At 41.1% G+C, this 23,851-nt stretch overlaps 1 protein-coding gene across 4 annotated transcripts in view; it reads left to right on the forward strand.

Moving 5' to 3' along the window:
- The window catches only part of LOC131468486 (neural cell adhesion molecule L1-like protein), a 47,743-nt gene extending 24,286 nt beyond the window's left edge, over positions 1-23,457 (forward strand). Inside the window, exons 13-30 of one of the 4 annotated variants that reach the window (XM_058642792.1) lie at positions 74-240; positions 574-739; positions 1,771-1,895; positions 1,992-2,096; positions 3,939-4,136; positions 5,107-5,177; positions 5,273-5,495; positions 6,746-6,861; positions 8,355-8,559; positions 8,802-8,924; positions 10,949-11,131; positions 14,912-14,950; positions 15,276-15,338; positions 15,792-15,905; positions 16,917-17,078; positions 17,462-17,641; positions 19,431-19,503; positions 22,967-23,457. In XM_058642792.1, the coding sequence (XP_058498775.1) occupies positions 74-240; positions 574-739; positions 1,771-1,895; positions 1,992-2,096; positions 3,939-4,136; positions 5,107-5,177; positions 5,273-5,495; positions 6,746-6,861; positions 8,355-8,559; positions 8,802-8,924; positions 10,949-11,131; positions 14,912-14,950; positions 15,276-15,338; positions 15,792-15,905; positions 16,917-17,078; positions 17,462-17,641; positions 19,431-19,503; positions 22,967-23,180 (2,527 nt within the window). In that variant the 3' untranslated portion in view covers positions 23,181-23,457. The remainder of the gene's footprint in view (positions 1-73; positions 241-573; positions 740-1,770; positions 1,896-1,991; positions 2,097-3,938; positions 4,137-5,106; positions 5,178-5,272; positions 5,496-6,745; positions 6,862-8,354; positions 8,560-8,801; positions 8,925-10,948; positions 11,132-14,911; positions 14,951-15,275; positions 15,339-15,791; positions 15,906-16,916; positions 17,079-17,461; positions 17,642-19,430; positions 19,504-22,966) is intronic. The other 3 variants (XM_058642794.1, XM_058642793.1, XM_058642795.1) reach the window with 3 other exon arrangements.
- Positions 23,458-23,851: the final 394 nt, after the last annotated feature.

Genomic DNA, 23,851 nt, shown 5'->3' on the forward strand with positions numbered 1-23,851 from the left:
CTGTATGATTTGTACTGTTCAGTAAGATATGCATGCACTAAACATTGTGTGTATTTTGTTGCCCCCTCCTTAGGGCCAAAGATGATATTGCCAAATCTATAAAGGATGAACGATTTCTTCGCCTCCAGAATGGATCTTTGCAAATCACCGGTGCAGAAAAAGACGACAGCGGGGAATACGTGTGCGCTGCCTTCAATACAGAGGGGGAGTCCACTGTCACTGCTGTGCTGGAGGTGAAAGGTATCTCGGCAAATACGCTACAGAATAATGCTGCTTCCTTTGAGCAAGAGTAGTGCAAGGCTTTGCACACAGTCATTCACCGAAGGGCCAGTTCACCTACAGTGCATTATAGAAAAGTGTAGTCAGAGAAAAGCTTTCCTTAAGCTTTGGCTTAAGGGCAAATCATGTTTTGTTTGTAGATCCTGCACTTGCTGAAAAGCCAGTTTATACCATATATACTTACAATCGTAGAATTTATTGAGCACCGTTGAAAGAGGATGAAGGAAACAAATATTCAAATGTTTTATTCTGTCACTATCTTACGCATTCATAACATTTCTGCTTTTCCCTCAGACCCTACGAAAATAGTCGATCCACCTCAGGACAGGGTGATCACCAGTGGGACCACTGTTCAGTTGATGTGCGGGGCAGAGTATGATAAAAGTCTGCGGAGCAACTTTGAGGTGGTATGGAGAAAGAACGGAGATGAGAGCCTGCTCTCCCTCGAGGAAAATTCCAGGTGTGTGGATTCAGATGATTCAGTCAGATGATGCAAATTCTGAAAAAGTCTTAAAAGATGACTTCCTTACTCTGATGAGTAGAAATAGAACCAACAGGTCAAATGCAAAGAAGTTAGTGTATGGATTTCTGTTTTGGTAACCTTTACCAAATAATGTTTGTCTGCTTATTAGGTAAATAATTAGCCTTACAATTAAAATAAAATAGCTTCACTGACAGTATTGGACACTCTGAATTGACTGTGTGGATGGATGGAACACTTAAGTCTCTTTGTGAATTATAAACCATGATTATCAAAATTTATATTTAAAATTATTTTTTATCTAAGATGGCAGAGAATTAGGGCGAAAAAAGTCATAATATGAGAATAAATTTGTGATATTATGAGATTCTTTTATTTAATCATTATCTAATGTATTCTTCCAGTCCACAAAAGAGAGGATTTCCTCCGTCTGTGTGTGAGACTCACTTTCTTGCACAATCTTTTCAAAGCCCCGATGATAAAGATAATGGTGGTGCTGATGTTCCAAAAATATAAGTATTTGAATCAACTTTGTGAAGCCCCAATCAAAATGTAACTTCGCAAAATGCTCAGCATTTCTCAACTTGACGCAGGTCGCAGCCAATCACCTGAGATTTTGCTTGAATAATAATTACGACTTTATTCTCATGATATTACGACTTTATTCTTGAAAGATTAAAAAAAAAAAAAAATAATAATAATCTTCAATTTGTCCCTAATAATCCGGCGTAATCTGAGCGTCTTCTCTTATGAAAAATAATAAACGATCTGTATTTAAACAGTCAGTATTTCCCCTACGTTCATTCTGCATTCATGCTGTATCTCCCTGCAGCACGATCATTAATATCAATGTGCCACTAATGATCGTCGCTCATACGTTGTGCGACGTGAGAAGCAAAAGCTGACAAAAAAAACAACAATCTACAAAGATTAGTGGGCCATTTGATTTCATACTGTGAGTCACTCAGCGGGGCATATCAACTGTTCTGCATATATCACTATATTTTCAGATACTTCGTGGATGATGTCATGCTGCAGATCATGAACGTCAACCTTGAAGATCAGGGAATATACACGTGCACTGCGAGAACCAGTTTAGATGAAGACAGTGCCAGTGCACTGCTCACAGTGCTGGGTGAGACCATTCCTCCCATATTGATTACCCCTGATTAGAACTCATGTATTACAATTCTCACTTGTTACTGAATGTCTGTTGTTTTTTATATCGCAGATGTTCCTGATGCTCCAGAGAACTTAAACATATCCAAAATCAAGAGTCCATGGAACATTTGGCTGACCTGGGAACCCGGGAGCGATCACAACAGCTCAGTGACAGGTACAGACGTCCGTGCAGAGGAAGCATCGAACCTGAATTTTTAAAATCATCAACAGCCGCTTCGGGAATCTATTGTGACTCAGTTTACAGTCACATAATGATATAATTATCGAGTCATTCGAATTACAAACTAATTAGAGTTTAACTCAGTGTAATTGGTCTATGAAAGTGTGCCAACAATAGCCATCCTTAAGAAACACTTCACCGCTGAGAGGATGGAATAGTATAAAGAAAAGAAAAAACATAACACATGAAATGTTTCACTGTGAGGAATTCAGAAAACATTTAAAAACACAAGAATACGGTGCTCGCTTCCCTGCGCTGAGCTGGTTCCAGGACCATGCAGGGACCACGGTTTGAATTTGTCTTATTGTCCCACCAAATAATGGAAACAAACAAACAAATGAAGACATAAGAATACTTTTTAATTGAAGAAAAAATATGTATAGGTTCTGGTTTCTAGATCAGCATGTTCATTTTTGGACATTGATGCAATGAATTCCATTGCGTTGAATCGTTACCGTTGTTTTTTCACCCGTTGTCAGTTTTTTAAAAATTGGATTCAAAACGATCTTTGACATTAGTTCTTAATTTAGCACTTAGTGACAATAGTAATTGAATCAATTGATGGATGTTCGTTCTACTTGCAGTACAGACTCATAATATTCTGTGATACAGACATACATTTCTTTGTACTTCCTTATGGCTTCATTCAACATTTTCCCACATGTATAGACCAATTAGCAGGAGCTGATATTGATACTATTTATTTAAATATCGTGTTTAAACTATGTCACTGTATCACACAATACAAGTAGACAAGCGGTGTCGTGTTTATTCATCCATGTTTGGTCTCCACTCGTGTTCTAAATGAGAATGAGAATGAGAAAGAATATGTGTGAATGGATTTGACAAGTCGCTGTTTCCCAATTCTTTCAAAATCTTCTGTCAGAGTAAGTGACAGCGTTAGTTTTCCTTGGACACGCTGTCCATCATCGGGCTTTTTGAGGACTTCTCAGAGGAAAGTGGAGGTTTTCTTTCTTTTAGTGAGCAGAGCTCAGAGCAGAGTTTCAGTCACAGGCTCAAATAAGGGTCTGCGTGACTGGCAGCTTAAAATAAATAAGGACTTATTTTTAAACTGTGTGAGTCGTGTAAAGCAGATTTAGTGGAGTCCTAAAGTCAAAATTGTGAACTGGAAAGGAGCAAAAAAAAAGCCTCTCATTCACTAAAAGATCAGTGGATTGGCTTGATACGAGGTGTGTGTGTGTCTGTGTGTGTGTGGTTGTGTGTGTGTGTGTGTGTGTGTGTGTGTGTGTGTGTAAAAATGCTACTTTAATGTAATGAATCTGCCTCAGAAATGATGTGAAAGCTACAAGTAAATCACTCCTTTGTTTTGCTCTCTTATAATTCCCTATGAGACATGGACGTTAATGAATCCTCATTCACATTATTTTTAACACACTTATAGCTGTTTTGTTGCTTAACTAATTGACACATCTGTCATTTTCAACATTAAGAATGAAGCCTTTTTTTTTATTTTACTGCTTTTAGTAATGTATTGTTTCACTGTCACTCACCGTCACTCACAAATTAACTTGATAAAATAAGACACAAAGCGATCAACTTTACTTGAGGCACACGCCGTAAATCGCCTGTCATCCCTCTAAACTGATTGCCTCATATGTTACTCACGGATGTGAACGTTGAGCGATGATGTTGGCATTGATTGATGTTATTCATTGATCGTGTTTATTTTCTCTTTTCCGTTGCGTGCGCTCTTAGTGGTTGTGTCAGAATGTGTAAATCACTGCATGTGCTGTTCTATCTCTTTCGTGAGCTCAGAATTCATAGTGGAGTATGAGGAGAGCCAATGGGAGCCTGGCAGGTGGAAAGAGCTACAGAAAGTCTCTGGTAACCAGGCAACAGCCGAGTTGGCTCTGCACGGACACCTTGATTACCAGTTCAGAGTGTATGCTGTTAATTCTGTTGGACCTGGACCTCCTAGTGAGCCCACTGAGAAATACAAAACACCCCCTGCTGGTAAGACCCACACGCCCCATTAACATTTAATTAAAGATTTTGACTGTTGCAGTGAAGACACGGCTCGTGATAAATAGGCAAATGCTTAGGTGTGGGGTGTAAAAGTCTCGCTTTATTTGTGTAGCACATTTCATAGACGAGGATAACTCAAAGTGCTTTACATAAAAAAGAAAAAAAAAACATAATTACATTTAAAATGTGTGGAAAAACCCAATTATAACACAAATAAAACAGAGTACAGCGTAATAAAAAAGAATGAAAGTAAACAAAAGTGTTTGACAAAAATGGAGCATAAATATGAAAGTGCACCATAAAACAATCCTTTTCTGTGCAATAATGTAAAATGTATCCAGTAAGTAGACGATGCAGACACAACAACAACAACAAAGGCATTCTTTTTATTCCAACACAAACGTGGTTTAATTAAAATCAAATTCATTACTGCTTTACCGCTTTAATTACTTAAAAAAACAAAACAAAACATTGTTTATTACCTGGATTGATTGTTGGTATTCATTAAATAAATAAATACAATCTGAAAACAATTGAAATTTCAAGTAAATGTATAAATAATAATTATAATGTCAGTGCAATGTCTCTCAGGGCAACTGTCTTACTGATTCTCTTTTAATGTCACTGTCTGAGGAGTTGGGATATAAGGGAAATGTGTGCAAGGCTGCCATTTATGAAGATTATTTATTTTATTTTATTTTTTTTTAAATCAAACAAACCAAAAACACTTACTTTATGACAAGTTCTTGGCTAAACAAATCCAGTGTGAAGACAAATGTGCAGTTTTTTGCAGTTCAAGCTGTCTACGCAGTATGTGTGTATCTTTTGCTGTAGTTGTATTTGTCGTGTATTGTGGCAGCACATTGAGTCTTTGTGTGTGATTAGAAATGTACCGTATGAATTCATTTTACGAAACTTGACTTTAATTAATTTTACAATTGAACAAATGACTCCAAAGCTCCTTCTAGAAACCCAGAGAACATCAAGATTCAAGGCCATCTTCCTCATCAGATGGACATCAGCTGGGAGGTAAGACAAAGATCTAATAATAAAAAAAAAAATCAATTTTAATGTGAAGAAATTCTTAATCATTGATAAGTCATTAGTACATTGTCCCCTTATAGCCATTGTTGCCTATCGAACACAACGGCCCAGGCCTTGAGTACAAGGTGAGCTACCGGAGACTGGGCGTGGGGGATCAGTGGAAGGATCACCTGGTCAAGAGACACTCCTTTGTTGTGAGAAACACGACCACATTTGTCCCCTACGAGGTCAAAGTTCAGAGCAGGAACAGCCACGGCTGGGGACCTGAACCCAAAATTGTTACGGGTTACTCAGGAGAAGACGGTGAGTTGAAAACGGAATGCTTCTTCTGTGTAGTCATCATAATTTCACTGTGTTTGTCTCAACTCTGCGTTTCCTCTGACTTCTTTTGTGAACTTCCTTTTGTTACTGTATTTCCTTCCTCTTGCCCTCAGTTGTTTTTTGGCATTGTCTTCAGGAAAGTGTGTCAGGTTAGGCTTTTTTTTCCCTTTCTTCATGTTAGTTAGTCTTCACCATGTGCAGATGTGCTGTAGCGACGTTGTTCCCTGTGGAAAGAGGAACAAGTAAAAACCCTCTTTTCAAATCTAACAGATGGTAGTTGACCTTTGTAGAGCAAAGGTATGTCACATTTTCACTTCTGTCTCAGGGGCCATCACACATTTGACAGATCATGACACACTTTGCACCTTGAGCCTGAGGCTCAATGGGTGCTTCCCTCTCGAGTGTCCGCTGTGCTTCTATCCTTCCTTTCTTCTATCCCAGTCGCATGTGGAGAAGAAATTCTTTTTTGATGCATGCACAGTACTAGACTTTTTCTACCTAATCCACAACAAGTTGAATTTGTAATTCTCAGCGTGTCAAAAGCAATATTATATCTCCACGCAAAATAAATATTGCGATATTTCGCTGTGCTGTGCGATGCAAAAGTAAAATGTGTTGATGAGCAATGCTATAATGTCCATACAGTGTCATTATTTCGTTGTAACACGTCCACAAAGTGCAGGAAACATGTATGCAGTTTTAAAATAACACATTGTTCAGGGTGGAAAAAGAAAAAAAAAGCTGCTTCTACAGGTGAAGTGTCACGTATTTAGTGTGACCTACTTTCACACTTGAACAATAGCACGACCCTGGAGTGGAACCCTAATTAATGTCATTAGTAAAACCTGTGTTTGTTCCACCAAGTCATGTCGAGAGAAATGTATTCAAGGTTTATTCCAAGGCACACTTGAGCATTGCATACACACAGTGTGCGAGCGAAACCCATTCACCTGCTAATATTATAAGACCAACCTTCAGTCATTCATCACAGACATAAAAACAACAGTGTTTCCAAACCAAATTAAAGCAGCAGCAAATGCACCGCGTGCACGTCCTAAAACAAGAGAATAACTGCACACGTCGTGTTTGATCTACAGTATAACATAAACACACATTTTCCTGTAAGCGTTCACACACATTTTACGCCAGGGTTAAAAGTGTCTCCGCTAAGACGGCTCGTTGTTGGCAGGCTGTCTGAGTTCTTGACCTTTTTGTCTTCGTGTTTGCTTCAGTCCCGACTGCAGCGCCTCAGGACGTAGCAGTGGAGGTGATCAACAGCACTGTTCTGAGAGTCAGCTGGACCGCAGTTCCACTCGCCACAGTGAGGGGTCATCTCGGGGGCTACAACGTAAGTCTCCATCATCCTCAAGGGTCAGGGGTTAATAGGGGTGTTTATTTTCTCATGACAGCATTAGGGAGAAGTGTTATGTTTCATCGAGTGTAGTTTCAGCAAGTTTTATCACATTTTATTGTCCTGATTATGTCTTCTGTGTACAGTATCATTTGACAATTGTTATTGCGTGTGATCTTGTTTTTTTACATTTTAATGTGCTGTGTAATTTTAGCATGCAGTGTAGTTTTGACATGTTTGATCATGTGTTATTATACTTCACGTTCACGTAAAAGCCCAACTAGGGACAAGAGTTGCAAACTAGCAATAGCTATAAACTCTATGTAACAGCACATCAGCTGCATTATTTCTATTGGAACTATGTTAACTGTATTGTCCCTATTTAAATTCAATTCTATTCTATTCTATCTTTTTAAAATGACCACTGACCGTACCATGCAGTTCATATTTTACAGTCAGCAACTGTTTGGTGTTTTCATAAGATCATTATGTGTAGTATCCACTCGTCATGCAGTACAACTAATCAGGTACCGAAGAATCTGTAGTTTGAAGAGCAGCATCCTCGACTGCAGAGAGCTGCTTACTTATGCCACTCGCTTTAATTTGGAAAGTTTGTTCACAACCCTTTGCCTGTTTTACATAGTGCTATTATTATAACAGCATATTCTCCCAGCTTCCGTAATGTGCCACAGATTCTCGGGAAAGAGACGCCGCTCATTTGCGCTGCTTTGTTTTCCATAGGTTCTCTTTTTCAACCACTACTGCGAGTGCAAATGAAGATTTTAATGAAGCAGAATAGAGCCTAGACAGAGACACGAAGATGTAAATCTTATTATTTTTTTTTTCTGATGCTATATACTGTGGGAGAAATATTGTTACAGCGCTGCTTGCATTGTAATGTGGCCATGCAGTATAATGCTGATAGGCTGTGTGGGTTGAACAGGACACTGTGAGCGGCATGATGAGTGGCACGCTGTAAAGCATGAAGCCTCCTGTTTTCTGAAAATAAAGTTAAACTTCGGTTAAATTTGACGACACTTGAATAAGCTTGCACGGTGTTTACTGTAAGTGCCACATAAAGACAGATTTGTTGTCTCTGAAATTCAAATCTCGTTGTGCTCCACGTTGAGACGAGGTTTGTCAGTAGTTAACGAAGAAAGCCTTGAATCTGATTATGTAATTGCTGCACGTCCACCCACAGAAGCAGCTCAGTTTGGAGATCAGTGTTCGTTTTTCTCTTCTAACCTTTATATTGATGTATAATTTAATCTACACTGAATGTCTATAATCACTTAAGTGCAAGGAAAACGTCATAACAAAACATTTTACCTGTGTAGCTTGTACATTCCTTAGCAGAGGTAAAATAAAAAGCCACATTACGGGGGATAATATGTAAATGCATTCATAGTTAATAAGTGAAGATTAGTGCCTCATTAGCATCAATTTCTGTTTGTTCACATTTGATCCTCAAGTTGATTTCCCTCATACAGGTTCAGTGGTCAAGGAAGCGAGGTCTCCTGGACCCCAGCAAGATTTTAGAAAACAGCCGGTCCCTGTCCTTCCCAGGGGAGAGGAGTCATGCCTTCGTGCCGGGACTCAAACCTTTCTCTGAGTACAGACTCACTGTCAACGTCTTCAACAAGAAGGGCAATGGGCCCAAAAGTGACCCGGTCGCCTTCAACACTACAGAGGGAGGTGAGGTGTTGAGAACCACCTTTACTTCACAGCACGCAGCATATACTGTACTCAGAATTTGTTTTCCCATTAAAATACGAGTTAAAGTTTACTTAGTTCTGCACAGTGACAGAGACAAATCTTTTATTTTTATAACTCTGATGTAAAAATGATTTAAAAAAAACAACAACCTGCAAGACGATCTTGTCTGCAGTGCAGATTAATTAACCGAACTGTCATTTATTTTCTTTTTTTTTTCATAGTTCCTGAACAAGTGCCTGTTCTCACGGCCTCCAATGCCCAGAGAGACTCAATCCTGCTGGTGTGGGGACCGCCTCCACAGGCAAATGGCATCCTCAGTGGTTATCTCCTGCAGTACTATCTCAGTATGTGCACGCAATGTTGTTTGACTAATTAGTCATAGATTGTTTTATTTTTTTTGCTGGAGATTTTTTTGTGTGTTGTCGATGATGTGTAAGCACGTCGCACTTTTACCTTAAAGCATATCGAAGTTTTCCCCCAAGTGAAACCCTGAAATACATGCACACGCTCAGCTCTTTTCACACCAGACACTAGGTGGCAGTGTGTGACACTGAACACTCCACAATGAGTTTGTTGTGAATTGTGCAGATTCTAGTGAGTGTTTCTTATCACATGTCCAGCTGGACTACAGGTTCTAAAGCAGAGATGATCATTTAAGTTAGTGCCTCGTCTGCAACATTCTTTACCATTTATTATTTGTGAGGATATCCTTGAGGAAAAAAAAAAAAACACCTTGGAAGGGAAGAACCCCTGACATGACAGTTAGAGTGAATAAGTGAGTGTGAGCCTTTCATTACAGTATCTCTGTTTTCAAAGCCTACACTCGCTGAATCGCTGACATTTCTGAAATCTTTTGTGCGAGGCAGCCCCTTTGGTGTCTCCATCAACACCCACTGTCTGGTCAGCTCATTAACACACTCTCTATCTCCCTCACATCTTCTCAGATATTCCATTAATCACAGTGCAGTCGCGTGTTATTATCTCACGAGGACTCATTATGTGGCACATAAACGTTATTTCAATAGTTTTGTCCTTTGTTAACTGAAATGAGCGTGCATCTGGTTGAGTCATTAAAAGTGCCGCGTGAGTAGTCAATGAAAGAAATCTGACAGTGTTTGGAAGAAACAAGTGAAATGTGCTGGGAAAGAACATCCATTAGATTTCTGAAGCGGTACAACAGACTCGGCACACTCTCAGCTCTCACCTGCTTTGCAACACGGGCCCTGACATCGATGAAGGGGATTTCAGGAGCAGTGTGTCTGCACACATACTGTACTTTGATCTATTATACATGTTCCCTGATACGTTATGCTGCTTGTGATTGCTACTCACCTCATTTCCTTTCCCTGCCTCCTTCTTATATTTTCTGTTTGCCTTTGCCATTTGCCTCTCCTCATAAATTCCCTCTTTAATGCTGTAGGGTTGTTGTTTTTTTTTAGTCATTCTGGGCCCTTTCTTTGACACGAGTGAGACTTGTGTTGTGTTAATATGTCTATCTCTGCAGTAATCCATACTGCATCAAACACAGGTAATAACAGTCTGACAAAAACAACCACTAAAGTGCTTTTTTTTAATATTTTAAGATTATGACATCTATTTTCAGACCGTGTGTGTGTGGTAATGATGAACAAGAACAATAATATTTAGAACACTATAACATGCAACCACACATGGGCTGTAATGTAATAAAATGGGGCATTTATCTGACTACAATCACTAAAGTTGTAAAGTACTCTTTGCAACTATTCTCTCTCTGGTCAGTGGCAAAAAGTCCTTTACAACTTGAGTGATTGTAGTCAAATAAATGCCCCATTTTATTACACTACAGCCCATTTGTGTCAATATTACCAATTCTAAATATTTTTGTTCTTGTTAATCATTACCAACACACACACACACACACACACCAGAAAAATTGGTTCTGAGGTCTGAAAATACTGTCATTATCTTTTAACTATCCTCCATTCCCTCCTCCTCCCTCTTCTCATGTTCTCTCTCCCTCTCATCTGCCTCCTCTTTTTCCTCCATTGCTACTTGTTTACACCCCCTCCCTCCTCCCGGAGCTCCCTATCTGCTCCTTTCATCTCCTCTCGCTTTTCTTCATAACATATTCCTCCTCAGCTCACCTGTCAGGACGTGTATCTAAACTGCGTTCACTTTCCGCATGAGCTGGCGTGACATTCGCTTGTCTTTCTCCTCCCTCGACCATTGATCCTCATTGCAGTTGTGTTCCATAAACATACAACACACCAAAACAGTGCCGCTGTTGTGTTGTTGTTGTTTTTTTTTTCTCTCTGCGTCCATCCACCGACCGTAGGCTCACTTATGCCACGTGAACTGACCTGACATCTGTCTCCTTTATCTATAGTTAATGAGACCACACTTGAGGTGGTTGACTCCCAGGAGATGAACATCACTGGGCCCGACACCACACAGTGGCAGCTTCAGGGCTTGGAGGAGGGCAGCCTCTATCACTTCCACCTCAGCGCCTGCACTCGAGCAGGTTGTGGACCTCCACTGGCCCAGGAGAGCAACACAATCACTTCAGGACGTAAGTAGATGAAATCAGCGTATCTGCACTGGACTGTGGGGCCGATAGAATTTGCATTGGTATTCCTTTGAAAGCCCCTCTAGTGTCAGAAGCATAATGTACCACAGACACGGTAGTCACAGTTTAATAATTCATGCAAAGTGGAGATATTTATGCTAATGATTTATTGTGCTGTGGTCAAAATGAAACCCCTTTTTATGATTATAGGGAGAGCCTATCAATATTTGAAAACATTTTGATGATGTCATTAGGGTTCTTTTGGCCTGGAGACCACTTTTTCCATGTAAAGCTCGCGCTGCAAACTTAATCCATTTGAGTTTAAAAACAGTGGGTGTTTTAAGGCTTGGATGATCTAATACAAAAGCTTTCAATTCTGTTTTTGGAGTTTGACTCACACGGAGTAAAAGTCAGGATGTTTTATCATCAGCTCTCTGTTGCATATTCCTGCCTCCCTGGGTTCTTTTTTTAATGAATAAAACCTGTTCAGACAACTTTATTTCATTTGTGTCTTCCACCCAAATAAAACATAAAGTGTCCGACAGCGGGGAGAGACAATGAACGAGAAGAGAAATTAGGGAAAATAGAGGAAGGGAATAAGTGATAAATGCTAAATAATGTCTTAAACCGCTGCTTTGAGTTGCTCAGGGAAATTGAATACTTTATATAAAAGGAAGAAAATTACTTTTTTTTAAAACATTTCTAAAGGATATAGAAAGCCAGTACAGGTCATTTAAAACTGGATTGTCTGACTTTCTATTTCTTATGTTTGATTTTAAGTGTAGCAGCAGCAGCAGCATTATGACTTATTTCATCATCTAAATTCCCTTTAAAAGTGGACAGTGAGAATGCCCAATATTTTGGGTGAGATTAAAGCCTGAATTGGCTTTCTGGCATGTTCTAACACCATCTGAGATGTTGCGCTACACACAAACTTCAATGGATAAAAGAAGACTATTTTGGTCATTCTGCCCATGTGCAGTTTAAAGCTTAGCATGGATTTGAAAGATACGGAATTATAGTGTAACACCTGATTTTATGTGGGAAAACAGAAATCCCAAATTCTTGGATTATTTCAAAATTCCTTGGCTTTAAAAGCCTTTTTTTAGTGTGTGTGTGAGCTGCAGAGCTGTATGAACGTGAGCTTGGAGTATTTTGGTCAGTTGGCTCTGTTAGAAATGTATTATAACGTGTCTGTAAAAGTGTTAGGAAGGGAGAACACACTGCTTGGACCCAAATGCACGAGACAGGAGGCACGATGGAAGATTCAAGGGTTTCAATCAGTTCTTCCTAGAAGTTGAATTATGAAGACAAACTAACTAAGCAAAAGGCGAAACAGACTTGGACTCTGACGTGTTCTCTGGTAGCATAAACAACACACTGGCACATGACAGAGGGACTGGGGACACTATATAGGGAAGAGGGAATCAAGGCCAGGTGCGAGTGATTACTTAAGGATCACCAGGTGAAGTGCATGAGGGAATTAGGGGAGATGTGTCAAGACAGATGAAGAAACCAATGCGACAGGAAGACACAAACGTTTACCAAAATAAAAGGGGAAGTGAAAATCAAACCCAACACCAAAAGTGACATGAACTTAACGTGATTTTAAACCTAAACTAACACAAGAACTGAACTAAGCAAGACAAAGACACTAACAGATGTGACGCTTGGTGACAAAAAGTGACTAAAAGGAGCATGGGATTAAAGGTGACATCGAATGCTTGTATCACACATATATGTTAGTTATGGAGGTTAACTTACATATATTAACTTGTTTTCATGATTAAAAACCTCCTAATCGCTGCAAACAAGCCGATCAAAATATCTTCTCACTGACGCTCTCGTCAGCCGCGCTGTTTCAGACCAAAACCACACCCCCAGAACGTGGACTGTGTTGTGATTGGCCAGCCAACGAGAGCTTTCCCACTGTCCTGTGATTGGCCAGGTACCTGGAAGTGACGTAATTGGTAGGCCAGCTCTCAGATACACAGCTCCCCCTCTGGCACGGTGGATGCTCTGCATCTCAGCAGCTACAACAAGAGTAGTTCTTCTTCCTCTGCGGTTGAATGTACGCAACCGGATGTGCCCGGACTAGTGCCCGCACCAGGAGGTGCTATGGTGGTGAGAGGAGTGGTGAGGGATTCTGATGACATCATCAGCATAGGGAAGTGCCGATCCGCTTCGCAGAGCCCAGGAAAACAATACAACACTATTTTCTCAGCAGTGGCTGAACTGTTTGTTCTGAAACTTTAGGGTTTCATAAACGAGGTAATGACGCAGATACACACACATACGCAGCGTTAATTGGAGCTTCCGGTCTATGTCGCCTTTAAAGCACGTGCCTGCAACAAACAACAGAATACCCATCAATCAATTAAAGCCACATTTCAACATCTGAAATATCATTTCTCTGATGTTTGAGGTTAAACAGCATGAGTTACGTTAAATAGCATCAGGCTCAGCGTGTTTGTTTTTCGCAGGGGCTCGGGTTGGCATTTTTAAACAATTCTGTCAAAAAAGGATAAGAGCATGATGAGATCTTTGATGATGAAAATTGTGATAATCTCACTGTTCTGCTGATGTGGACTGTTCGGCTCCCTGCCTGTCAAGGCGCAGATGTAGCTGTGTGTAATTTCAGCCTTGAAAGTACATCAGTCACACTGGAAATGTGTTGTGGAATTTTGCATGAAAAACTCTCACTAACAGTAGGCGAGGAGGCGGGGGGCAAAAAATGATTGCATGACAAAATGTTGCTCCACAATCTTTGAATGTTTTAATAACAGTTATTCATTCCTCTCTGGCTTTTATGCTTCCTCTGAGAGCCTCCGCACCTTGTAGGTGGATGTCCGTCCGGAGACCCATTAGACGCACTGTTTGTAAATATGGTTGAGGCAGGACTCAGAGGGGAGATAAAACAGTAGTTTTGAAGCACTGTCCTGGAGGCACGTTGGACACAATGCAGCAGAGTGGATTTATGGATGCCAACGGCACAGAGCTGAGGCATCGTGAATTTACAGACATTAACGTGGAGCGCTGGAGTGACAGTGAAAAAACGAAATGAACACATGGGAGTTATTAAGCCGCAGTGAGCATGCTCTTCAGTGTTCCTTTTTAGAGTTAACCTTTGACTGAATGAGCCTTTAATGTTTATCGCCGTGTAGTTACCATGAATCATTTTCTGCTTTAAAAAAAAAAAGTTTGGAAAAATGACAGACTGGCAGTGTAAGAGTGTGTCCTTGTGTGCGTGTTATAAAGGCTTGTGATGCAAATAGTGCAGGTGGAGTTAAAGATATTGGCAGCAGAAGGATGTGGTGGACCATCTGTGAGAAACTGTGAGGACAGCTAACACCTACAGCTGACGATTGTGGCAAAAAAAAAAAAAGATTCTCATCTAATCTAATGAGATAACAAAGCAGAAAAGATAAATTGGGTTACAAACGAGATGAAAAAAAAAAAAAGCACTACATGCCGAAATCCTGGTTAAAGTTATTGTTATATAGTGTATGTACAGTATTTGTGACGGGAAAGGAACAGATCCTTCTTCATCCCACCGGTCACCAAATCTAAAGCACCACAACAAACACAGGACATCACAGGTGTGTGAAGTTTTTGCGTTTAATATATGCAGCCACTCACACGTACTCATATCCACAACTCTGTGAGTGTGTGTGTGTGTGTGTGCACTGCTGTTCTATAAACCTCAGTGCTCACTCTCCATATATTTCTAATCCTGTGCTGTTATTTCATTTTTTTTTTTTCTTCATCTTCATGCCTCTGAAGATTTGTCCCTGACTCCAGCTGTGGCCCCTGTTCAGAGCAGTATGTATCTCCCGCCTTTAGCTGTAGTGGTGGTAGAGATAGAGAAGGTTGTAGTTGTGTTGGTGTAGAACGTAGCAACGGCAGTTGCCTCTGCAAAAGTCTGTCCTTTATAGTTGTGCAAATATAGTTTGGTTAAAAAAGCAGATCAAGAAAAACAACACATTTCTTTGTTTTTAAAAAAAAAGAAAAAAGAAAAGACTCCTGCTGCTGCTCTAACAATCCTTCCCTTATGTAGTCTAACGGAGCTCACTTGTTTCACAATATGGAGCATTAGACCTGACAGCATTGTAGCAAGAATCTAACTGAGACTTCTCTTTGATTTCAGGCCCCAACTGCTCTCTCTCCTCTCCAATCTCTTTGCCAGGAAATTCTACTCATCTTTCCTTAGGTGTATAGCTCTCACTCACTCATGCACAGCCAATAATATCCCTGTGATCTCATCTTAAAGTATCTGAACTTTCAACAAACAACGGGATTTGAGACCCGTGTGATGTTTGCTTACGGGGGTGTTGGGTTTTGCGGAGAGGCATGAGGAAATGCCAGGTTTGCTTAAAGGAGGCTGTCAAGACTAGATGTCACTCCCGCCCACGATCCCTGTATCAACCCTTTATGACCCAAAATCCAGCTCCTCTCAATTAAATGTGCTGCCTCAGTATGTGAACTGTCGTCTTGAAACGTTTTTGCATGCTGCACTGTTCTCACTGCGGGGGATCCTATTTGCCTCTGCTAATCCTCTTTTCTTGCCGTCTCTCTCCTAACCTCTGTGGCTTTCTGTGTTTTCCTTTTCTTCCTGATTTTCCTGCTATTATTCTTCTTCTCTCTCTCGCTCTCTCTTTATCAGTTCCTGTCCTGTTGAACATAAGCGCTTATGTGAGTGACACGTGTGCCAAAATCAGCTGGACTGCAAGAGAAGAGCAGCAGGACACACAGCTTTATGTGGCTCATATGAATAACCGTAAGCTACATTTCCCATCCCCACCTTGGTGAACATTGACAGGAAACTTCGATGGCACCATGTTTAATTGCAGCTGGGAATATGCTCTATAGTATATAGAAAGATGTTAAAAGCCTTTAGACCTGGTATTAATATCCGAGATATCCGGAGTGTTCCGATCACGATTGCACAGTGCATCCTTAATCAAATTTAATCACAAAACCACATTCAGAGGTTTGGTGATGCGAGCGGCCACATTTCTGAGCATGCATGAACGCAATCTCTCCTCAGGAGGCATCAGATCCCACCCACTTAGCTGACATCCTCTGATCCGCTGCAGTTAATCTTTATTTAGACACTCCTCAGTGTCCATATGTGGATTTATTTGTAGCCACAGCTGCAATATTACTCCAGATTGCCAGATGATTTCTATTTTCTTATTTCTTGTTACAGTAGAAGGAGTAATGCTTAAATTCAGCTCCTCCATTGTCTTTTTTTCTCTCTCTCTTTTTCCGTTTCTCATGTTGATGTACAGACACGGACTCACACACACACACACACATTGACAACAGGCACCAACAGTAGGGTTGTGTATTGGCAAAAATCTAGGGATACGCTCCCTAAGCAAGGTGATATATCGCTTTTTTTTTCTTTTTTTATTACTATAATAAACAATTTATAGTTTTCTTCTGTCGAGAGAGAGGTGTGGGAGAGAGTCAAAAACCAACTAATGGTCAATACAACACAAGACCACGGTCAAACATATTTTCAATATACAGATACGGCACTACGGCGCAGTTTCATGCAGTTATTGTATTTGCGAGATCCAATAACATGTGGTTACAGCAGGAGTCACATCCAGGATGTACGTATGTTAATACCAGGTCTTAAGGGCCTTACACATATAAAGATGCATGAACTATAGTACAAACAAACATGTATGACTTGGCAACAGCTAATCCCATCTTCTTGAGTAATGGCACAGATAATATAAACTTGCTGCTTGTGCACCTGTTGTGCTTGGCTGTGTAGGTGATGGTAACTGGCGGATTTCAGAGGCTGTAAACGCTTCTCAAAGTTTCCACGTTATCGACGGGCTCGTACCGGGGACGATGTACACGGTGCGTCTCATGGCCAAGAGTCTGCTCGATAATTCTAGCATTTTCGAGGATGTTTTCCACACTCAAGTCAAAGGTGAGACGAGAGAAAAAGGTGTCGTAGTCGAGCGTGATTAGTGTCCTGCCCATGGCAGTTCAAACAAAACAGTGAAGAACTCATATTGACTCAGGTGAATGAGTTTTTTGGTCTTTGCATTCCCCATGCATTCCTCTTTTTTTTTCTTCTTTTCCTGCCGATCTAATACTTTTCAGAAGAGATAGAGTGTTATAGCTGAAGGGAATGTAAGTGAAATACGATTTAAGAACATCCTCTCAAATTTGAATTCATCTTGTTCTTCTGTTTTTTTACTGAAACATAAAGTTGTTTGAGGGGTGCTTGAGGGGATTTTTTTTTTTCACACACAGGTGTGTTGAGTTTATTGTTGAACTCCGTTGCGCTTCTGATGTGTCTCTTCTTAGGTGTGGGAGCGCAGCAGAGGAACTCCTCGACCCACGGCTGGATTATTGGGACCATGTGCGCCGTGGCTCTGCTCACCCTCGTTGCACTCATGGTCTGCTTTGTGCGGAAAAACAGAGGTGGCAAGTATGCAGGTACGCCTCCGCCGCGCCAGCGACAAGACATGCTCTCCATGGAAAAAGGTCAGTTAGTCTTTGACCAGGGTTGGGCTGCCTCATCACTTTGCTTTGGGAGGTAAAAAAAATAAATACATATCAGGACACAGTACACGTCATAGATTAGTCTGATTTCATATACATTTGAATTATATCACATTATTTTAAACACCACCTTTTATGCCTCTATCTGACTCTTGATGTTATTTTTGTTGACTTTCTGAAGCAAAGTGGAGTGGGCCTCAACCTTGACCCCCCGACCCTGTGTGGAAATGAATTATGCATGCATGTGAGGCACCAATGCATGCCAACCCTGCCATTACCCTGAATGAGATGCTTGCAGCAACTGTGTGTGTGTGTCTTTGTTACTTTCGCTTTGTACCTGTATTTATATCTTGTCATGCGAGATGTGTTTTACTCCTCCCCACCTGTCACCCCGTACACACCGTCCTGGCTTCTCCTTTGTGTTGCCTTGTATCACTCCCAAATTCATTGGTACCTGCAAAGAATCAGCTCGCTCAGTTTCTCTCCTCCCCTGCTACTTTTACCGTCTTCACCCCACAATTCCACTCCTTTGCCTGCAGTAGTTTTTGACATGAAGCACTGAATATTTCATCAGCCCCTTTGGATCTCCCCTCTGCCCATCCAGCGCTGTTCATGAAAGCCCTTCTTTGTCTTTCTCAGAAGCATGGTATTTTTAAAGCATATTTACACAAAGAGCTGATGTGTAGTCTTTGTGTGGACACAAAAAGAGGTTTTGCACCAACCGTTCAGTCGATGCACCAACTTGATATGACGACATAAAGTTTTTTTTGTGTGGTGGTTTTATGCCTCCACACCTGTGACAGTCATAGCTGGAGGCAATGAGATTTTTCGGGTTGTCCATCTGTCTGTGCCACTCTCTCTCTCTCTCTCTCGACGTCTCAGAAAATCCTTGAGAGAAAATGTTTCACATTTGACACAGGCATTCATTTGGTCTCAAGGGTGGAGGGATTCAATTTTGCAGGTCAAAAGTCAAGGTCGCTTTGACCTTGTGTTTTCGGAAACAGGATATATCAGTGAGGCTGCAGGGAAGGTGATTATATATGACACTGAAGTCCCCATGACATCAGTGCTTTCATCATACATGTTTGCTACAAAAGTAAATTTCACGCCTGTTTAAAACACAATAATATCAAAAGTGACATTTCTTTACTACTCCCATTGGATTGTAGAGGTTTCTATGTCCTCAAATTTGCTTTGAGATTATTCATGACTCATTTTGCACTCGGGGGGGGGAGTTACATTCAATTGTAGTCTTTTGATGCCCCGCCCCAACCCAACGTACCATTCACCATTCGACTCTATTGTGGGGATGAGTCTGCTAGTCTTCAGTCTTGGTTTAGAAATGTATGGTTTCACATCCAGAAATGTCCAGATCATCAACGTCTAATGTCAGGAAACATCACTCTTGGATTCCTTTAACACCACAGATAAAAGCAATGGTGAACTTTCTTCATGTTGTCATCATGTTGTGTGAATACTGGCTACTCCATCTCAATATTGCGACAAGATTAGAAATGACATATGCTGCACTTACTAGTGCTCTGAGAGCCATGCCATGAATGTGGGGGATAAAGGGCAAAAGAGCACAGTCACAGTGACCACACAAAACACTCTAGAGATTCTAATGAGGTGATAACAAGTTATATCTAAAAGCACAATGGTCAACTTCATCATAGTTATTCAACACATTCAATCCCAGCACCACAAGTGAGATGTGTAACATGCTCTTTTACAAATGTGCTAAAATGTCTGTCTTGCTGCCCCCCTGTAGTGAAAGAGAAGGAGGACCTCCACCCTGACTTCGAGTCACATGGAATGAATGATGACACCTTCTGTGAATACAGGTGAGCAAAGCTGCAGTGCAAATCTGTGCTGAGGAAATTGCATTTTTTTTTTTTTTATCTGCATAAACACAATGCATAAATGCGTTGTGCTGCAGCAATATTAATCTAACAACCATATGTGGAATATTTCTGTTTGAGAAAGTCATTTGTCATTTGTCACAGTAATGTTTTTCTCTCCCATCCCAAAAGCAAACCTTGCATTCATGAGCAGGACCAAGCGAGAAGCCCATGTTCTCGCCATTGAATGGGCTAGGTAATCACACAGATCAGTTTAGAGTAGTGGGTGACACTCGACTTGAGCTTTGTTCCCCTGTAGATGAAATGGTAATCTGTGTGTTTGGTTGGACCGTGTGTGCATGTGTGCACTCTACAGACAGTAGAGTCAGCTTGTTTCTGTCGGGATCAGTTAGTTAATTTGTGTTGCTCTGTGTGTTTGTGCATACTTGTGCACAGCTTGTTTCTTGTTGTGTGTTTGTTTTATGGAGAAGTGTTTCTTGAGTTGAACTAAAATGGTGTCTGCCTGACAGCCGCTGTACACTTGCTGTCTCTCTGTCTAACGACGCAAAAAATCTCAGCTGTATTCAGCTGACCGCAATCTCTTAATAAAAAAACCCCACAGAAATAAGTCAGCATAAATGATATTAAGTGATGGGCCACATGATGTTAATTGGAGGCCCGCATGTGGCCCACAGGCCACAAGTTTGAGACCTCTGATCTAAAGAATGGAACCATCAAGTCAAAACCATTTGTCCATTAATTGCAATAAATGGTCAGGAAGGTCGTAAGTAACGCTCAAAAACATACTGACGTTCATTCATTCATTCATTCACCCAATTAGATCAGAGTCAAAGTTATTTCATAATCATACACATCATTTACATGTTTGTGTCTTATATTCAGGCCAGTGCATTTGCAACTGAGGGTAACTGACAACCATACAAGTTCATATTCATAACTCATATTTATTGAATGGTGGCCAGACAGTTGTAGCTCTTAGATTTGACCAAGCATTGGTTTAATCACAATAGATGAAGCTTCCACTGCAGACATATTGATTTTATATGTACAGCATTGTGGATTGGAAACTATCCTATATTCACTGACGCATGCGGAGACACAGAGCTGCAAAAGCAGTGGGCTGAGAAGACAGCACTTCTATTTTTTTTTTATAATAGCTGTTAAGTGTCTATTGTTTTCATTGTTAAGCTGCCATGTTGACAGTTTAGGGGAATGGACTGCATCCTCGCTGACACTTTGTGGCAGGGGTGTGTTTTGTTTGTGCACGCACTTAAACTAGCCACGGCCGTGTGCTTGATCCTGCTCTTCGTCATATTATTCAGAACGTGATCACTCACGATTGCTGTCCTTTGATTCTTACCAACACTAATTCTATTAATAAAGAAAAAAAAGACATGGCCTTGTGCCTACAGTACCATATATAATTCAAGTAAAACTCTAATATGGGAGTTTTTTACTCCCCTGAAGTTCTTAATGACTGGTATGTGGATGGATAGCAGCTTGTTCTGGACTTTATGCACTTCGGGGTGGTTTTGGTATGGTTTTCAGTGATAGCAAGTTTACCTTGAAGCTCATATTAATATATACTGAATGTGTGAGTAGGTTGCATCTGTGCTGTTTGTTTGGAATGCCTCCCATGGATCGTGCCCATGATGCTCCTCTGACTACTGTCCCCTCCAGAGTGCCTTTAGCATTACTGTGAAGTTTTTCGTGGCTTTTAGTGTTAGATTTAGAGTTCTCTGGTGCCCTTTGAATCACTGAGGGCAATGGATCACCCACTGGTGTTCTATGTGTCTAGTGAGCTGTGAAGTGGTAATTACGATTCGGATGATTTCTCTTTTCAGACAGGCCCCTGCTGCTTTGTCCCTCTGTCCATTGTAGAAACAGCAGGTGTCATATAGCTGAATTTGCCTGTTAACTAACTGTGTGATGCAGTTTTTTCTTCATCTAGTTTGTTGTCCCCCCCTCCCCATCTTTTTAAACCCTTCATCTTCTCACATTTTAATGTGCAATTTAGGAGGTGGCAACAGATGTGGGGAACTTTTTTTCCAAACTCACCTTTAAAAACTGAAATAAACACAACGACAGTTGCAATGGGGCCGAAAAATCTACTGTGCACCTGAAGTGTCTCATGCTGCCCCCAAACCAAGTCAGCATGGGTCAGTGGCAAGACAAATTTAATTACCTTCTGCTCCTCCTGTGATGCACCGCCATTTCTCACCTGTTTGTCAGGCTGCAGCGAAGCCTTTTCACGGCAACAGCTGAGACTGAGCTGGATCCCGACCAAGGTCTTGAATGAGCTGCGGCTCAGAGGCACTCAGTCCCGTTTTATCACCGTACTCAAAGTCACTGTGGGTGGGCCGGCGCGGCTGTGGCATTCCACTGCTCTTAGATAACAGCCACTTATCTTCAGCACTCTAGAGTCGTCAGAGAAAGAAGGTTTGATAAGAGTTGTGGCTTGCATGGTAAACGGACTCATGAAATCGGCCAGATAAGACTAGTTATTAAAAATCCGCGTGAAGGAGACCCCGATTTGAACCACATGTATGCCCAAAAATGCTGCTCAAAATGTCGAGCTTGTAGTCAGCACAGGTGTCAGAGACAGAGTGCCTCATAGTACATCCACCGGCCACCTGAGGACTGTTTCTGAGCGCAGACGTTCTGTGACGTGAATACTAAACCAAAGAGAGGTGTTAGCAAACATGGATGGCTCAGGGAATTAGAAAAGGAGGACAGGGAGGAAAAATATCCTCAGTGTTTTGAGGTGACCCCACGTCTCATCGTGACACACCTGCGAGTTGGCCAGCTGCCCAGCCGTAAATTGGCATCTAATCTCCTCAGCCTGCGTGTGAGCCCTTCGGGAATACCAGGAATGACAGGCTGTTTGTCTGGGATTGCATATGCCCCACCTCTCCCCCCCCCCATTCCCTCTCCTTGTCTCAATCTCAGCCTTCAACCCCCACCCCGTCTTTACACGCACACACACGCATCTCTCCCACCCATCGTCTTTCCTACTGCACTCTAGCAATTTCCATCCTTGGCTCTAAAGAGATTTGAAATTGCCTTTGGTCCCGAAGCCTTGGCAATTAGCAATTAGTGAAGTGATTGTAGCAATGTCTCCCCACCTCCCCTGTGCTCCTTTTCCTGCAAGTCCTCCCATAAGAACTTGCTTTTTGAGTGGGAGCCTGTGTGTCTGTTCATGCAGCCAAGCATTTAATAGTCTATACCCATTGCACATGCTCTATAGTGTTTCTGTGAGTTTGTGTTGCTTTTCGATTCCGCGTGATACTACGTGTGTGATGGTGTGTGATGGTGTGTCGCAGCCATCGAAGGCCACACACGTGTAGCTTGTGTAACATCTGCTGCTTTATGTGCTTTACAACATGTTTGTTTATGCTCTGCACCACTGACCACAGTCAACCCTCTCTGTTGTCGTTGATGGCAGTGACAGCGACGAGAAACCACTGAAGGGCAGTAGCTTGTGTTCCCTGAATGGCAACGACACAGTCGGGGACAGCGTCAGCAGAGACAGCTTGGTTGACTACGCAGATGGCGGCGGGGAATTCGACGAGGACGGTTCATTTATTGGAGAATATTCGGGGCGCAAGCACGGAGGTTCCGTCAGCGAGCCCAGTGGACACAACCCGGTCACTGCTTAAAGCTAGGCTCCAGTTCAAAGAGACTACTTCAAATCCTCTCAAGATACTTTTGAAATTCCTCTTCCTTGGCAATAAAAAATGGCCTGAATAGCCAAATATGGAGGAATTAAAATGGCTCAATTGTCCCGACAAGTTGTTTTCTTTGAAGACTGGAAAGTAAAGAGTACAACCACCATACCCATCATCAGTGTGAAACCCATGTGAGTCTGTAAATACTGTAAGAGAACTGTATCATTTGAATGTTTTTATTGTGATAATAAAATGTATTTGTACCTAATTATAATCAGTGATGAACATGGATTTTTGTATATTTATATATAAAGTGTATCTAATGTGCTTCTAGTTCTTTTTTATCAACACAAAAAGAGTAACAGTTTATCTAACTAGCCCCCTGGACAGTTAATAAGATATATATATATATATATATTTTTTTTAAATAAAGAAATATTATAAATATTATAATAATAGAAATGATTTTTAGAAAGAAAAATTATATCTATTCATCCACTTTCTCCCGCTTTATCCTCCACATGAGGATAAGAAAAACGATATATTCTTAATAATTACATCTATAAAAGAAAAAGTGTAATAGTAATACAGTATGCAACTCAGTGTAAAACTGAACACATTCACACTGATTCACCAGTGCTGAGGTGGAAGTTTTTAAACTG

This window comes from Solea solea, chromosome 11 (genome assembly GCF_958295425.1).
Source record: "Solea solea chromosome 11, fSolSol10.1, whole genome shotgun sequence".
NCBI lineage: Eukaryota > Metazoa > Chordata > Actinopteri > Pleuronectiformes > Soleidae > Solea > Solea solea.